This window comes from Gigantopelta aegis, chromosome 2 (genome assembly GCF_016097555.1).
Source record: "Gigantopelta aegis isolate Gae_Host chromosome 2, Gae_host_genome, whole genome shotgun sequence".
Taxonomy (NCBI): Eukaryota; Metazoa; Mollusca; class Gastropoda; order Neomphalida; family Peltospiridae; genus Gigantopelta; species Gigantopelta aegis.
In genome coordinates, this window is record NC_054700.1 from 19,672,621 (window position 1) to 19,685,864 (window position 13,244).

General features: G+C 34.8%; 1 protein-coding gene across 1 annotated transcript; it reads right to left on the reverse strand.

Annotated features, from left to right (window-relative positions):
• Positions 1-202: 202 nt before the first annotated feature.
• LOC121382480 (NADH dehydrogenase [ubiquinone] 1 alpha subcomplex subunit 13-like) lies at positions 203-7,590 on the reverse strand. Its single transcript, XM_041511981.1, has 4 exons — positions 7,441-7,590; positions 4,821-4,899; positions 3,619-3,690; positions 203-1,420 (listed from the first exon to the last, which is right to left on the reverse strand). The coding sequence occupies exons 1-4, from the start codon at positions 7,532-7,534 to the stop codon at positions 1,216-1,218; spliced, it is 450 nt and encodes a 149-aa protein (XP_041367915.1). The 5' UTR covers positions 7,535-7,590; the 3' UTR covers positions 203-1,215.
• Positions 7,591-13,244: the final 5,654 nt, after the last annotated feature.

Below are 13,244 nucleotides of genomic sequence, written 5' to 3' on the forward strand. Positions count from 1 at the left end.
ACCCAAACCAGAAAATCGAGCCACCAATGATACTATTCGGAGACCAAAGCACGTCAAGCGAGCACTATACCAACTGAGCCAATATTCCAAAAGCTATATAGATCTGTAATGCCATGAATATGAATGTTATTTCCACTCAACATGTTAATGTACAATTACTGCACTGCTTTCAAGGTTATCTCAACAACAACAACAAAAGATCTCTTTATTTTTACTTTATTTATTTACAAACTGTTTTCAAAACAGTCTAATCAGAATTATCTGTTAGAAAACAATCTTCATATGGTACTGTTGAAGTTTTAACGCAGACAAAGATCTCTCTTAAGAACTACAGAATGCAACACATATGGCATTATGAAAGAAAAGTAACGGACAGTTGTCAAAATGCATTATTAAACCACACTTGTGGTTACCAGCTTTAAATACGTAAGTACAATAACTCTTACAAGCTTATCTCCAATAATTCAAGTACTGGTTTCTTTTGAAAAACATATATTCATTCTATACATAGCTTGCTCATTAAATTTGAAAATAGGATGCTACAAATTGGAAAATATACCTAAAACAGGCATGAAAAGACACAGTGAAATTCATCCCTTTCCGAATCACTTTAACCACACTGAATATGTGGTATATTTTCTCAAACCATGTTGAACCAAAAAAGTCTTTCTCGTTTAGTCTGGAATCTGAAGACTAATTTTCAGGGCAAAGAATAATTTACCTTTAGAAATTTCATGGCAAATACCTCCAAGTAAAATGTCTTCCATATGCCTATGCATGTATATGTATACATGTAACTTTTGTTTCTAAAACACCTAGTAGTTAGCACTCATTATTCAAACTTGACCAAATTCAGGATTTACACCAGTCACTACACAAAGTTTTGTAATATATTCACACTTGATGGTTTGTAACGAAATATTCAAACCACTTTAGAAACTCTCACCATGGGACACTTTAGAACTAGACATGGTTGCTACAATCGGATTTACTCTAAATTAGCAAAATCACTGTGAAGAATACAGCTTTTTACAAAGTTAGAAAGGCATTGTGTTTTGCAGTATGGAAAATTCAGTAAGAAATGGCTTTATTTCCAAATAATATTAAAACAACTTTAATGACTATAAATAAAACAACCATGTCCAATTCTTTTCAATACGTCCACCAAAACAATTTAGAATTTATGCAACACAGTTCTAGTCATTTGTTAATCCGTTAATGCTTTAGTTTTTCCATGGTAACACTGTATTTGTCCCAGTAGCTGGAGTGGGCGAAGAATTCTTCAGTGGCTGGTGTGATGTATCGGTCTCGGATATTGTGGTACACCGGTTTCCCCCACAGTGTTCCTGTTTTCCAGCCGGGAACATCCTTCATCAGCTCATTCTCTTCATCCCGGTTCTTACGCTGCTGGATCAAAAATCTGGAACAGAAAAAATTGGGGATGTGAAAAACCCCACCAAAAAAACAAAAACAGAAAACAAATCGAAATATTTGAAAAACCGTAAAAAAAAACAAATAGAGAGAAAAAAAACCTACCTCTGCCCACCTTACAAATGAAAAAAACCTGAACATGTTTGGCAGCTCTTATATCCCTATACATAATCAACATTATTGAAAATTTAATATTATGAAAAGGAAAGGAATATATACTACTCAAAAGAATTTAAGGGTCAAAAATGTATAACCAAATAAGTTTCAGAGTGTATTAGATTGATGATGTAAACTACACCAAAATTTTTATTTATTGTTCCATATTTACAAAAAACCACAAATAAACGTCACTGTATACAAGAAAGTCACATGACATGCTGTCAAAGTTGAAGGTTGTCAAACATGGATTTTACACATTAGAACATTCGTTTAATAGTGTGTGAATCCACCCCTGGCACGAATACACTCGACACATCGTTGCCTCATGCTGTTGATCAGACGTCTGAAGAACTCTTGGGGAATGGCCTGCCACTCTGCCATAAGAAGTTGACCCAGATCATGAAGGTTGGCTGGAGGGGCATGGTTATCCCGAACTCTCCTGCCTAATTCGTCCCAGGCGTGCTCTATTGGGGCCAAGTCAGGCGAATATGCTGGCCAATCCATCCTGGCGATACCTTGTTGTCTGAGAAAGTCCGTTACCACCCTGGCGCAGTGGGGTCTGGCATTGTCATCCTGCAGAACTGCCCCGCCGCCAATCTGCTGAAGGCCTGGGAGAACCAACGGCCGGATAATCTCATTCAGATAGCGGATTCCATTCAGATTGCCATCCACCACATAGAGGGGGGTCCTGTGGTGGATAGAGATGCCGCCCCACACCATGACGCTGCCACCACCGAACCGGTGACGTTGTCTAACGTTAACATCAGCGAAGCGCTCCCCAGGACGTCTGTAGACACGAACCCGACCGTCGTTGAACTGGAGACTAAACCTGGACTCATCAGTGAACATCACTTGACCCCACTGAACACGTTGCCACCGCAGATGAAGCGTGCACCAGTGGCGTCTGGCCGTTCTGTGACGTGGTAGGAGTGGTGGTAGAAAATATCGTCTGACCCTTAAATTCTTTTGAGTAGTATAAATATGTTTAATGACACTTCAGCATATATAAAGCTCCTTCTTGGTGTCTAAAATTTATGGTTATTTCAATATTACATAGATTACTCATTCTGATTAAACAGCAGCATATGCTGAAAGGACAGTACATATCCAGGGCTCAAACTTAATGACGGCAAGTGCCGTCATTGAGATATAAATTGCCGTAGGTAGTGAGCATCACCAATGGCACTACTGTGCAGTCGATAAAGCTCCTCAACAATGCCGAAATGTATACACCTAGTGTACATTATCTGCCAATATTTAACATTTGCACATTTAAAATTTGTCTACATATAACAAGATAGCTGTTCAGTCAGGTTTATTTTCTGCAAATGTCACTTTTAAAAAAAATTGCCATAGGCAGGCTCAAACTTGCCGTCGGTGGACTGTTAAAAATTATTTAAAAAATTGTTGTGGGAGACCCAATTCTTAAGTTCGAGCCCTGCATATCATAGCCTTTTATGTACATGTACCAGTCAACAGGAACTAGTTGGGATTTGTAGCTTAAACACGAGTTTATTAAAACCATAGTTGTTTTTGTATACTGCATAAGTCAACAATATTAGTGGATGAAAAGGCAAGAGTACAGATTTTTATAGATTGGCTTATAACAAGTTTATTTCTCGTTATTTTTCTCTAAAGAACATAATAAGTTATGCCATTTCTGAAACTGGCTTCAGTTAAATAATTTGCTTTTTAAGTAAGTTTAAAATATGGTCTCTAAAAATGAATAATAAATCATTACATTAATTTTTACAGACCAAATCTAGCTATTGCATCACTTTAACTACACCATGATGGAGTGAAATCCATGTCAACCCTCTCAGCAATTCAATTATTTTTACAAAATATCATTAATAAGTGGAGTATGGTGGTTACGTAGATGGTTGAATAAAGTACATTTTGGGACAAATCAAATATAGATATATATTTAAGTAATACTTTGTTAGGCCATGTAATAGGTCAGTGGTCTGTGACAATATGCCTTTAAAAAATTACTATTAAAAGTGAACATTAAATGCAAACTCTTACAGACGGTCACGCTCTGCCTGTAATAACGGTATTATAGCAATTCTTGCATCACGCATCTCCAACTCTTCCGTTCTGAAACAAAAAAAATATTATTATTACCACACTAGCAATATGTACTTTCTAATACAGACACTTTTAACCAGGGCAGTGCTGCACAAATTAGAAATTATTTTCACGTAACACCTTTTATTTTTTATGTAACCCATTTTCAAAATAATATAAAACAAACACTACATAATTTACTCATGTAAAATGTCATATAAATTACCAATAAAAAGAAAAGAAAATGGCTATGGTTGTTGACTCGGAATGTTTATGGAAATTAGTGCAAGGATGAGGAAAATATTGTTCAGTACTGTACAAGTTTTGCGCAAATGGCAAATAGGTTACACAAACATGATTTTGTGAGATCCATAACAATTTATTGTGCAATCTATGCAGCCCCGAAATTGGTTCCACGACATTCAGAGGTAAGACCAAATACTGTTATGATGATACGCTAAAGCTGCTGTCTCTAGTAAGTAGTAATACTAGTATATCTTATTTTCTATTTTATTATTGAGAATATAACATTCACATTAATTTTCCTACCGTCAAGTAGAAATTTTGGAGGGATTAATACAATTTACATGTTGATAATTTCTTGGGGCAGTTAGATTGGCTACAAAATTAATGTGATTATCAAAATGATGTCTGACTTTTGTTCACAGATCAGCTACAACATATGGCAGTCATATCAATAGAGAATATTTAGTTTTCAGACTTTCATTAGTTTAGACACAATTGCTAATGAATATTAAAAGATTTTATTAGCAACTACATGTGTATTTAACATTTTAGAAGTGTAGCCATATTTAAAACTTGTAATGCAATAGTTAATAAAATGTTCCCTGTCAAACCAATAATGGAGGGGGGAACACAAATGAATTTTATGAATCGAAATAAGTAAGATTTCAAAATTTTCAACATTTTATATAATTAAAAAAAAAAAAAAAAACTACACAGTATTTCCAGATGATATTAAGCTGCTACACAAAGAAACAACCAGGGCCATCCGCATGGTGCTTTTAAACAAGTTCTGCCAACAGAAAGATTCAAGAGCAAGCTTTTAATACTTGGAAATTATCTGTAGGATAATATGAACATGTAGTATATTGATTCACATACTGCATATAACATAAAACAAGAAAAGAAAAACTAACTTCATTCTTTTCTTGTCGTACCAATAAGCAACCCACGCTACCGACGTGAATGCAATAAAAGCTCCAAACTGAGAATAACCTGAAAAGAAACAAGTACACATGTAATGTTACTGTATGTACACAGCTGGGTTCAAACTTTTGTCTACCACAGCAATTAAACAAATAACTGCCACGGTATAGTACCTAAAAAACGGCTTACATGAGTACATGTATGTGTGTGTATATGTATGTGTGTGTATATGTATGTGTGTGTATATAGATATAGATATAGATATAGATATATATCTATCTACATATCTATCTATCTATATCTATCTAGATCTAGATACAGATACAGATACATAGATATAGATAGATATATATCTAGATATAGATACAGATATATAGATATAGATAGATACAGATAGATAGATATAGATAGATATATATATATATATTATATATATATATATATATATATATATATATATATATATATATATATATATATATATATATATATATATATATATATATATATATACATGTACTAGTATATAGTCACTAGGTACGGTGACATCTGTTGCTCAAATAGCCTATAGGGCAATATACTAGTATCCATTGTCAGACAGATATCAACAAATATATTGGCAAGATTTAAAGGCACAGACCCTAGTTTCAACTCGTAAAAATGAAACTAAGTTTAGTTAATCTACAAACCCGTACCCAGGGTTTCTAGAATGTTTATAAAATCCACTAGCCGTGGGATCAGTGATTTTAAAAATTCACTAGCCCTGATTTAAAATTCATTAGCCCTACTTCACTTTAAGTTAATAAATGTTTACTAAATAATGGTAATAATAAGATGTGTCACCTAAACAGATAGATAGAGCTTAAACACACTAACATTAGGGGATTGGGTTCAGGGCAGGATCAACATTTGACCAAAAGATTTTACTAGCCGTTGGGCATGGCAATAATAGATATTTACTTAGCCCGACATTGAATATCACTAGCCATGGGAGTGGGGCTACCATAATTAAGAAGCCCTGACTGTAACACACTTGGATAAAGCTACAACAGAGTGAAACAAGAGTCTGTGATGTTATAACTGGAAAAGATCCTTAAAAAATAGACTAGGAACTTGAATCAATAACTGCTACTTCTCAGACACATGTGCATTTTTAAAAATATGAAAAATGCATTTTGCGATATTAGAAAGAACAGGATGACCAGAAACACTTCGGTTTTACAGAAATGGATATCTAAACAATAAAATATAAGTAATGTTTGATTTCAGTGATCATAAACGGCTCTAATAGTGAAAAATATGCTGTAGTGTTTAAAAACTAGAATCTGTCCCTTTAACTTGTTAAGTGATAGACAAAAAAAAGTATTATCTTGTACAGATTTGAAACATTATCCAAACTGCTACACACATTAAACAGGTCAAGCTGGCTCTGTTATTGTGTTCCAATTGCCATCATCCCTATCGCAAGTAAGCGAGGCATTAAACTAGAAGACAATAGATAAATAAGACAAACACAGTAATTCTAAACATGACTGGGGTTGTACTTCAGTTATACTAGCCTTTTAATTAATTAGGACTGGCTATTCACACCTTTGTTACCTTATATACATGTGGGAGATTTTACTACCACGTGACTTGTACAACCACTCAAAACACACGTTTTGTTACGGTTGTTTCCTGTCCATGAAACTTGAAAATGAAAAGAAAATAAAGTGCAGTGTGTCTTGTTGTAATTGACGATGTAGAAAGTTTTACTGCATTTTATAGAAATCTAGTTCAAGTTGAATATTAATACATGTATATACTTATTGATTTATTGACATTATGCGATGACCAATGTCACAATAACATTTATCAAATGTGCGTCAGCGGATAGTGTGCGGGATATGTTAATTAACTTAATTAGCTAGCGGTGTTTTGGGTTGTTTTTTTTAAGTCACTAGCCCATCAGGCTACTGGTTTTGCATATGTCACTAGACCACCCAAAAACATTTCTTGGTCTCCATAAGCTCGAAATGGATCACAATATATGATTAGGGTGGTGGCCGGAAAAATGTGATGGGAGTCGTTATTTTGACTGCAATTCCATTCCGAGCAAAATTGCTTGGAACCATTCAGAGCTCGCTACAGGCATAATGCGTTAGCCCGATTAACCTCATTACCTTGGCTTGCTTGTACTTAATGCAACATTCAGTTGATAACGCTAATTCAATACCCCAAATATGTGGGAAATATGGAACTCTTTCTGCAAACTTGTATGAGGCGAAGTGACATGGGCGATGATGGGGGATTGGGGGAGATCTGACTGGGGAAAACACTGAAACAGGCTTGGTGGTGAATTGTGTGGCATTGTAGGATTGTATATTGCACTAGTGATTATCACTAGCAAAATAAACTCCTTGCTACAAGATTTAGTTTCTGAGCACTTAATTAACGTACAGTAGTGGAATTACCCCAAAAGTAAAGAGTGATCATAGCAGTGATACAAGATTAAGAATTATCGGCCTTAGTTTATTACTGAAGGTCATAACTGATATCATTTTCATTTGATCACGAAGTAAAAGAAAAGTAACATATTTATGGTTTAAAAAATTACGGTTACTAAATTACCACTCCATTTCCTGACGGGTATTTTTTTTGCCCAGTCAACATTCTGGTAACCGCCCGAACGCGGCATTTCTTGCCGAAATCCTTGACTCGCCATCTTTTCCGAACGCTAGATGGCAGTCAGTATTGTGTACATCGAATACTAATAGACTGAGTTGGTGGTTAGATTTGTCAAGCGTTACAAATACAAAGTGGCCAGTATATAAATGGTCTAAATTCCCATCTTTATTTACAATACAAAATGCGTTAAATTACCGTGCTTACATATTATGATGTATACATATAATTATACATATAAACAAAGTATGGTGATCTAGCAATAATAAAGCTAGTCATAAGAATAATGAACGACTAATTATATACATTAGACAGAATTAAATAATTTATAATATAGTTTTTTGAATAATTATGTTGTGTTTTGTTATTACATTGTTTATTTCATTATATGTTGAGTAATAATGTTTAATACTTAATAGACAGAAGGCCACAAGGGAAATTAGTGTACTGCTATTCGTGTAACCTTCTTTAAATAAAGATTATTATTATTATTATTATTATTATTATTATTATTATTGTTTAATACTTAATAGACAGAAGGCCACAAGGGAACTTAGTGTACTGCTATTCGTGTAACCTTCTTTAAATAAAGATTATTATTATTATTATTATTATAATAATTATTATTATTATAGTTATAAGGCTACTTAAAGTGCTATATATTTAGCGGCTTGCCACATAGGCCTATCATTTAATAAGTGTTTCAGCTAACAAACTATTTCTAATAAACTATTTACGGGGTCAAGTTTTTTTTTTTTTTTAACTATAGCATACACTAGAGTGGAATTACACAAAAATGCACTTATTTCAAAATTTCGCGGGGGAGCATGCCCTCGCCCCCCCCCCCCCCCCCCATTTAAAAATCCTGGATCCGCGCCTGTTATTTCACTTTTTCTGGTGGGATTGGTCGACAGGTTACAAGCCTATATTAGGACCTTTCCCTACATATTTTTACAATCTGTGACAAAATGACAGACTAAGTACATATAATAATTAACATTAATAAAACATAACAGTAGATAATTAAAGGGACATTCCTGAGTTTGCTGGATTTTTTAAGATGTTATTGACTAACATATACTTTTTAACGACTGTAATTACATATCAAATATATTTTGTTCCATAATATACTACGGGCTGTATATTAAATGTGTTTCTGGCCGTTCTAATATTTGTACTAGGTTAAATTTCATTTTATTTCCTAAAATATTTTTTTTTCGTACGTACGAAATTATTTGAAGACAATATCCAGTTTGGGCTTCTTACAAATATTAAGACGACCAGAAACACATTGAATATACAGACACTGCTATACTAAACAAGAAAATATATTTAATATTTAAGTTTAATCATAGAAATATTTTATTAGTCGGAAAGATCTTACAATGCAGAAAACTCAGGAATGTCCCTTTAACATAAAAGTGAGCTACAGAAAGGAAAAGTAGGGCCTGCGTATAGAGAATTAAGACAGGTAGAGAAATGAAACAGTGCTATTAAGTTTCAAAACGTTTAGTTCTAACAATAAAGTCATGAACGGAATTTAAAATGTCTATATTTTCCTGAATAGCTGAGTGTAGATCGCCAAATAATAAAATGTTATGATTAACATGTAGATATTTCTGTAAATGGGTATTTCGATGCACCCTGAACAGAGGGCAATGACACAAGAAATGTTAAGCATCTTCCACATGATGCCCACAAACACATTTAGGATTATCTATGAGATGACGCTTACATTTATGACCATTTAGGTTACTGTTACCCATTCTAAGTCGACAGTGTAGTATCTGCTGACGTCTTTCACCATAATAAAAGTATGATGGGATAGGTTTAGTTGCATTAGTTGCATGTTTGAACGTAGTTAATGATTTACATTTTTGATGTTAGTAGACATAGGCCTATTATTCCATAATTTAACTGACGTTGTGTTGTACGACAAAGTATATAAGTAGGCCTATTCAAGTGATCTGCTTTACGCAAATGCAAAGAGTTACATAAATAAGTAACAAGTTATTTGACAGGTTAAATATCATGTGTCACGAGGATTCTATAATACCCGTAACTGAATAAAACACGATTATCCAAATATCTCTCCTAACTGTATATCTATTAGATCTCTCTGTAACAAGCAGTTATATCCGCTGTGGCTCGTCTCTAGGTATGATCAGAGATAAGATCTTATATAAAGTATATATAATATAGCACGTTTAGTTCACTAGAAAACACAACAAAACACAATACTCTTTGGAATCTGTATTAACCTACGCTGACAAATGTACTGCCGCAGTAGTTAATTAATAACAACAATAATAACAACCCAGAACTGATCACTTAATTAGTTAATCTCTAGGTGTCTAGTTTACACAATATGCTAATCACTTCACCGTGACACAACACCCACACGTGTGATAATTGAGAAACGCTTCCAGGGGAACTTAATTAATAAAGGAATTACACTCTATTCCTAACTGGTTAATTTTTAATTAACCCTTACTACTCGTTCAATAACGTGTGATAATTGAGAAACGCTTCCAGGGGAACTTAATTAAATTAGGAATTTCAACTCTATTCCTAACTGCTTAATTTTTAATTAACCCTTACTACTCGTTCAATACGTGTGATAATTGAGAAACGCTTCCAGGGGAACTTAATTAATAAAGTGATTTCAACACTATTCCTAAACTGGTTAATTTTTAATTAACCCTAACTACTCATTCAATAACCTTGTAATACAGAATTAATACTGGTACCTATCACAATAAAGACAATAACCTACAGTTTACCTAGGTCCTCTAGGATGACTGGCTAAGCTTTTTATAATTATTTAGGACAGTGAGCCTACAGATTACTGCGTCAGATGACCGGCAGCACCGTCTAAATAATATTTGTATAATACAGTATTAAAATATTTAAAGTCACATCAATCACATCAAGGTTATACACAGAGCAGAACATATATATTTACCAAAGTCCCGTCTGAACTAATATAGATCGTTCAGTGGACGGACAGCGTTCCCCTGGAGCCTTCCTATCGTTCTCCTCGATATCTCTAAAATCCTAGCTATTTATTCAAAACTCTCAGAGACAGCGAATATCGCCTGGGGGTACAAGGCGGTACCTCACGTATCATGTGAATTTTCCACAGCCACCATGCCGGCATATTTTTCTCTGATCGTCAGACTGGCTGTCGCCATTCGCCAAAATCACGGTTGTAAAAACCGCACTCGCAGAGGTATTACGTAACTACTGGCCACCTGGGCTCCGCACCTGGGCTGGGTGTGTATTAGACGACGGTCGCGCAAAGGTATCACGTAACAAGTTGCCCATCTGGGCTTAAGTGCAATTTGGAACTGCACACGGCCCTCTAAAACAATTAATATCGCCACAGGCGAAAACAAAATTAAGAGCATGTACCGTCACATCATGCATAATAATATATGTTGTTTACGCCTTTTTGAGAGTGGTGCGAAACCGGTTTCTTTATAAATAAGATCGTGTGAAGTTCCCCTAACAGCACCACAAACTGTTCTAAGAGCATTTAACTGAATATTTTCAAGGTTTTATGCTAACTGAAAGGAACAGTTATCCCAAATAATATCAATATAATCAAATACTGGAAGAATAAATGATGTACATATTATTTCTAGAAAGACGATATTTAAAAGACCTGAGGCAGTTATATCATTTTACTTGTTTTATCGATAAGACTGTTTATGTGGTAATGCCAGTCTCCTGATCGTTGAAATGTCAGGCCCAGATGCTTATGAGATTCAACTATCGATATCTGTACATTATCTTAAAATAGGGGTGGATTATTTGTAACAGAACATTTGCTACTAAATATGATGTTTTAGTTTTTTCTGGACTAAATTTAACCAACTACGTTTTGGCCCAAGTATTAATTTGCTCAAGATCACAGGCCTCTGGGTTTTTGACTGAGATACAAAGAGAGGTATCGTCAGAGAAAAGTCGTATGTTCGATGCAATTCCATTTACAATACCATTGATATAAATCAAGAACAAGTTTGGACCAAGCACAGAACCCAGAGGGACACCAGAAGGAATTTCTTTTGCGCTCGAAGAATGACCATGTATTACTACACACTGTTTACGACCAAACAAATAGCTTTTAAGCCATTTTAGAGGTTTACCATTTATTCCAACAGATTCCAATTTGTGAATTAGACCCCTGTGCCAGACCCTATCAAATGCTTTACTTATATCACAGAATACTGCTCTGACCACTTTCCCTCCATCCATTTCCTGGCAAATGAAGTTGTAATTCAATAAGTTGGTTAACTGTTGAATCACCAGGAATGAAACCAAATTGGAGCTGTGCTATGATTTTATTATCCCTAATGAAGTTAATACGTTTGAAAATGCATTTTTCAAAAAGTTTAAATATATTACTGGTAAGAGAAATTGGTCTATAGTTAGAAAGATCATATATATATATATATTATTTTTCAATACAAAATAAAATACCAATAAAATAATTAACAATGTTTTGCCCATGCATTAATCTACATACTGAAATGATACACGGAGTGTTTTCTTAGTTAATTGGTCTATGCTGTTAGTTGCTTCTTCATGTGATTCCTGATTGTAAGGTGTGTATTTGATTGGTAACCAGACGAGCCAATTAATTGACGCTGTCTAGACACAAAAATGCATACCGGTATTGTGGAATATTACCTGTCGCCCCTAAAATGGTAATGGACATGGTTTATTACTGTAAATAGTTCTGTAAAACTATTGATTAAGTAGACTTTTCCATCTAAAACCACAGAACTGACCAATTACGTAGTCCCAAAGAAAAGAAAATTATCACTTGGGTATCGTGGGTTGTCGTTTTTGTTTCAAAGTAGCATATCAATAGGCCTAATAGTGTACATTTTTCCTTTGGATTATTTAACAGAGAAAAATACCATAACCCCATTTTGTTCCGTTAATGCAATTTGAAATATATTTAGTTAAATAGTTTATTATATTATTACGTCATTGATGCTGTTTTACAAGCCAGGTTGATCAAAGAGAAGCGCCTTGTCGAAAATTACTGCTTTTGTTTACACTGTACATACAGGAGATGGCCAGGAGCTGATGTCACTTCGCCACAAGCTATCCTACCGGACGTCACAAAAACGAAACAAAATGGCTGCCCCCAGTTAGCAGGAATAATCGTGGGTTTTTTTATTAACTCTAAAATTACGCGTTTTTTATTTACTAAAGTGTTAGTATGTGTTGGTGCTCCGGGTATGCATCTTTCCAACACACATGGCTCTTGTTTGAGTTGATCCTACCTTTAAAGCGAGAGGGGAGGGGGACACGGACGGATTTAGCAAATACGATGCGAATCCAGCGATTTCGCCACCGGTCGATCTCGCCCAGGTGATCTCGCCACGGGCGAGATAGCCGTAAATTCCATATACTGCTGGGCGAAATCGCCGTACTCTATATACATATAAGCAGACGGGAATGTCACTGTTTATTACAATAAATTGGTTATTATAATAATATTTAATTAATGTTTTGGGTTTGATACTGTTCTTTATTCCCAAGCTTTTGTTTTTTCTGTCATTGCTTTTGTTCAGTTTACTCCATATCAGCAAGGTTGGGCGAGATCGCTGACGTTTTGTGTACCATTTCATTTAGCCCGAGTACTCTGACTGTAAGAGAGCTAGACGGACATTTGGACATAAACACGCTCTCATTACAGTCAGAGACCAACCTATGTCTTTTTTTTGGCAATT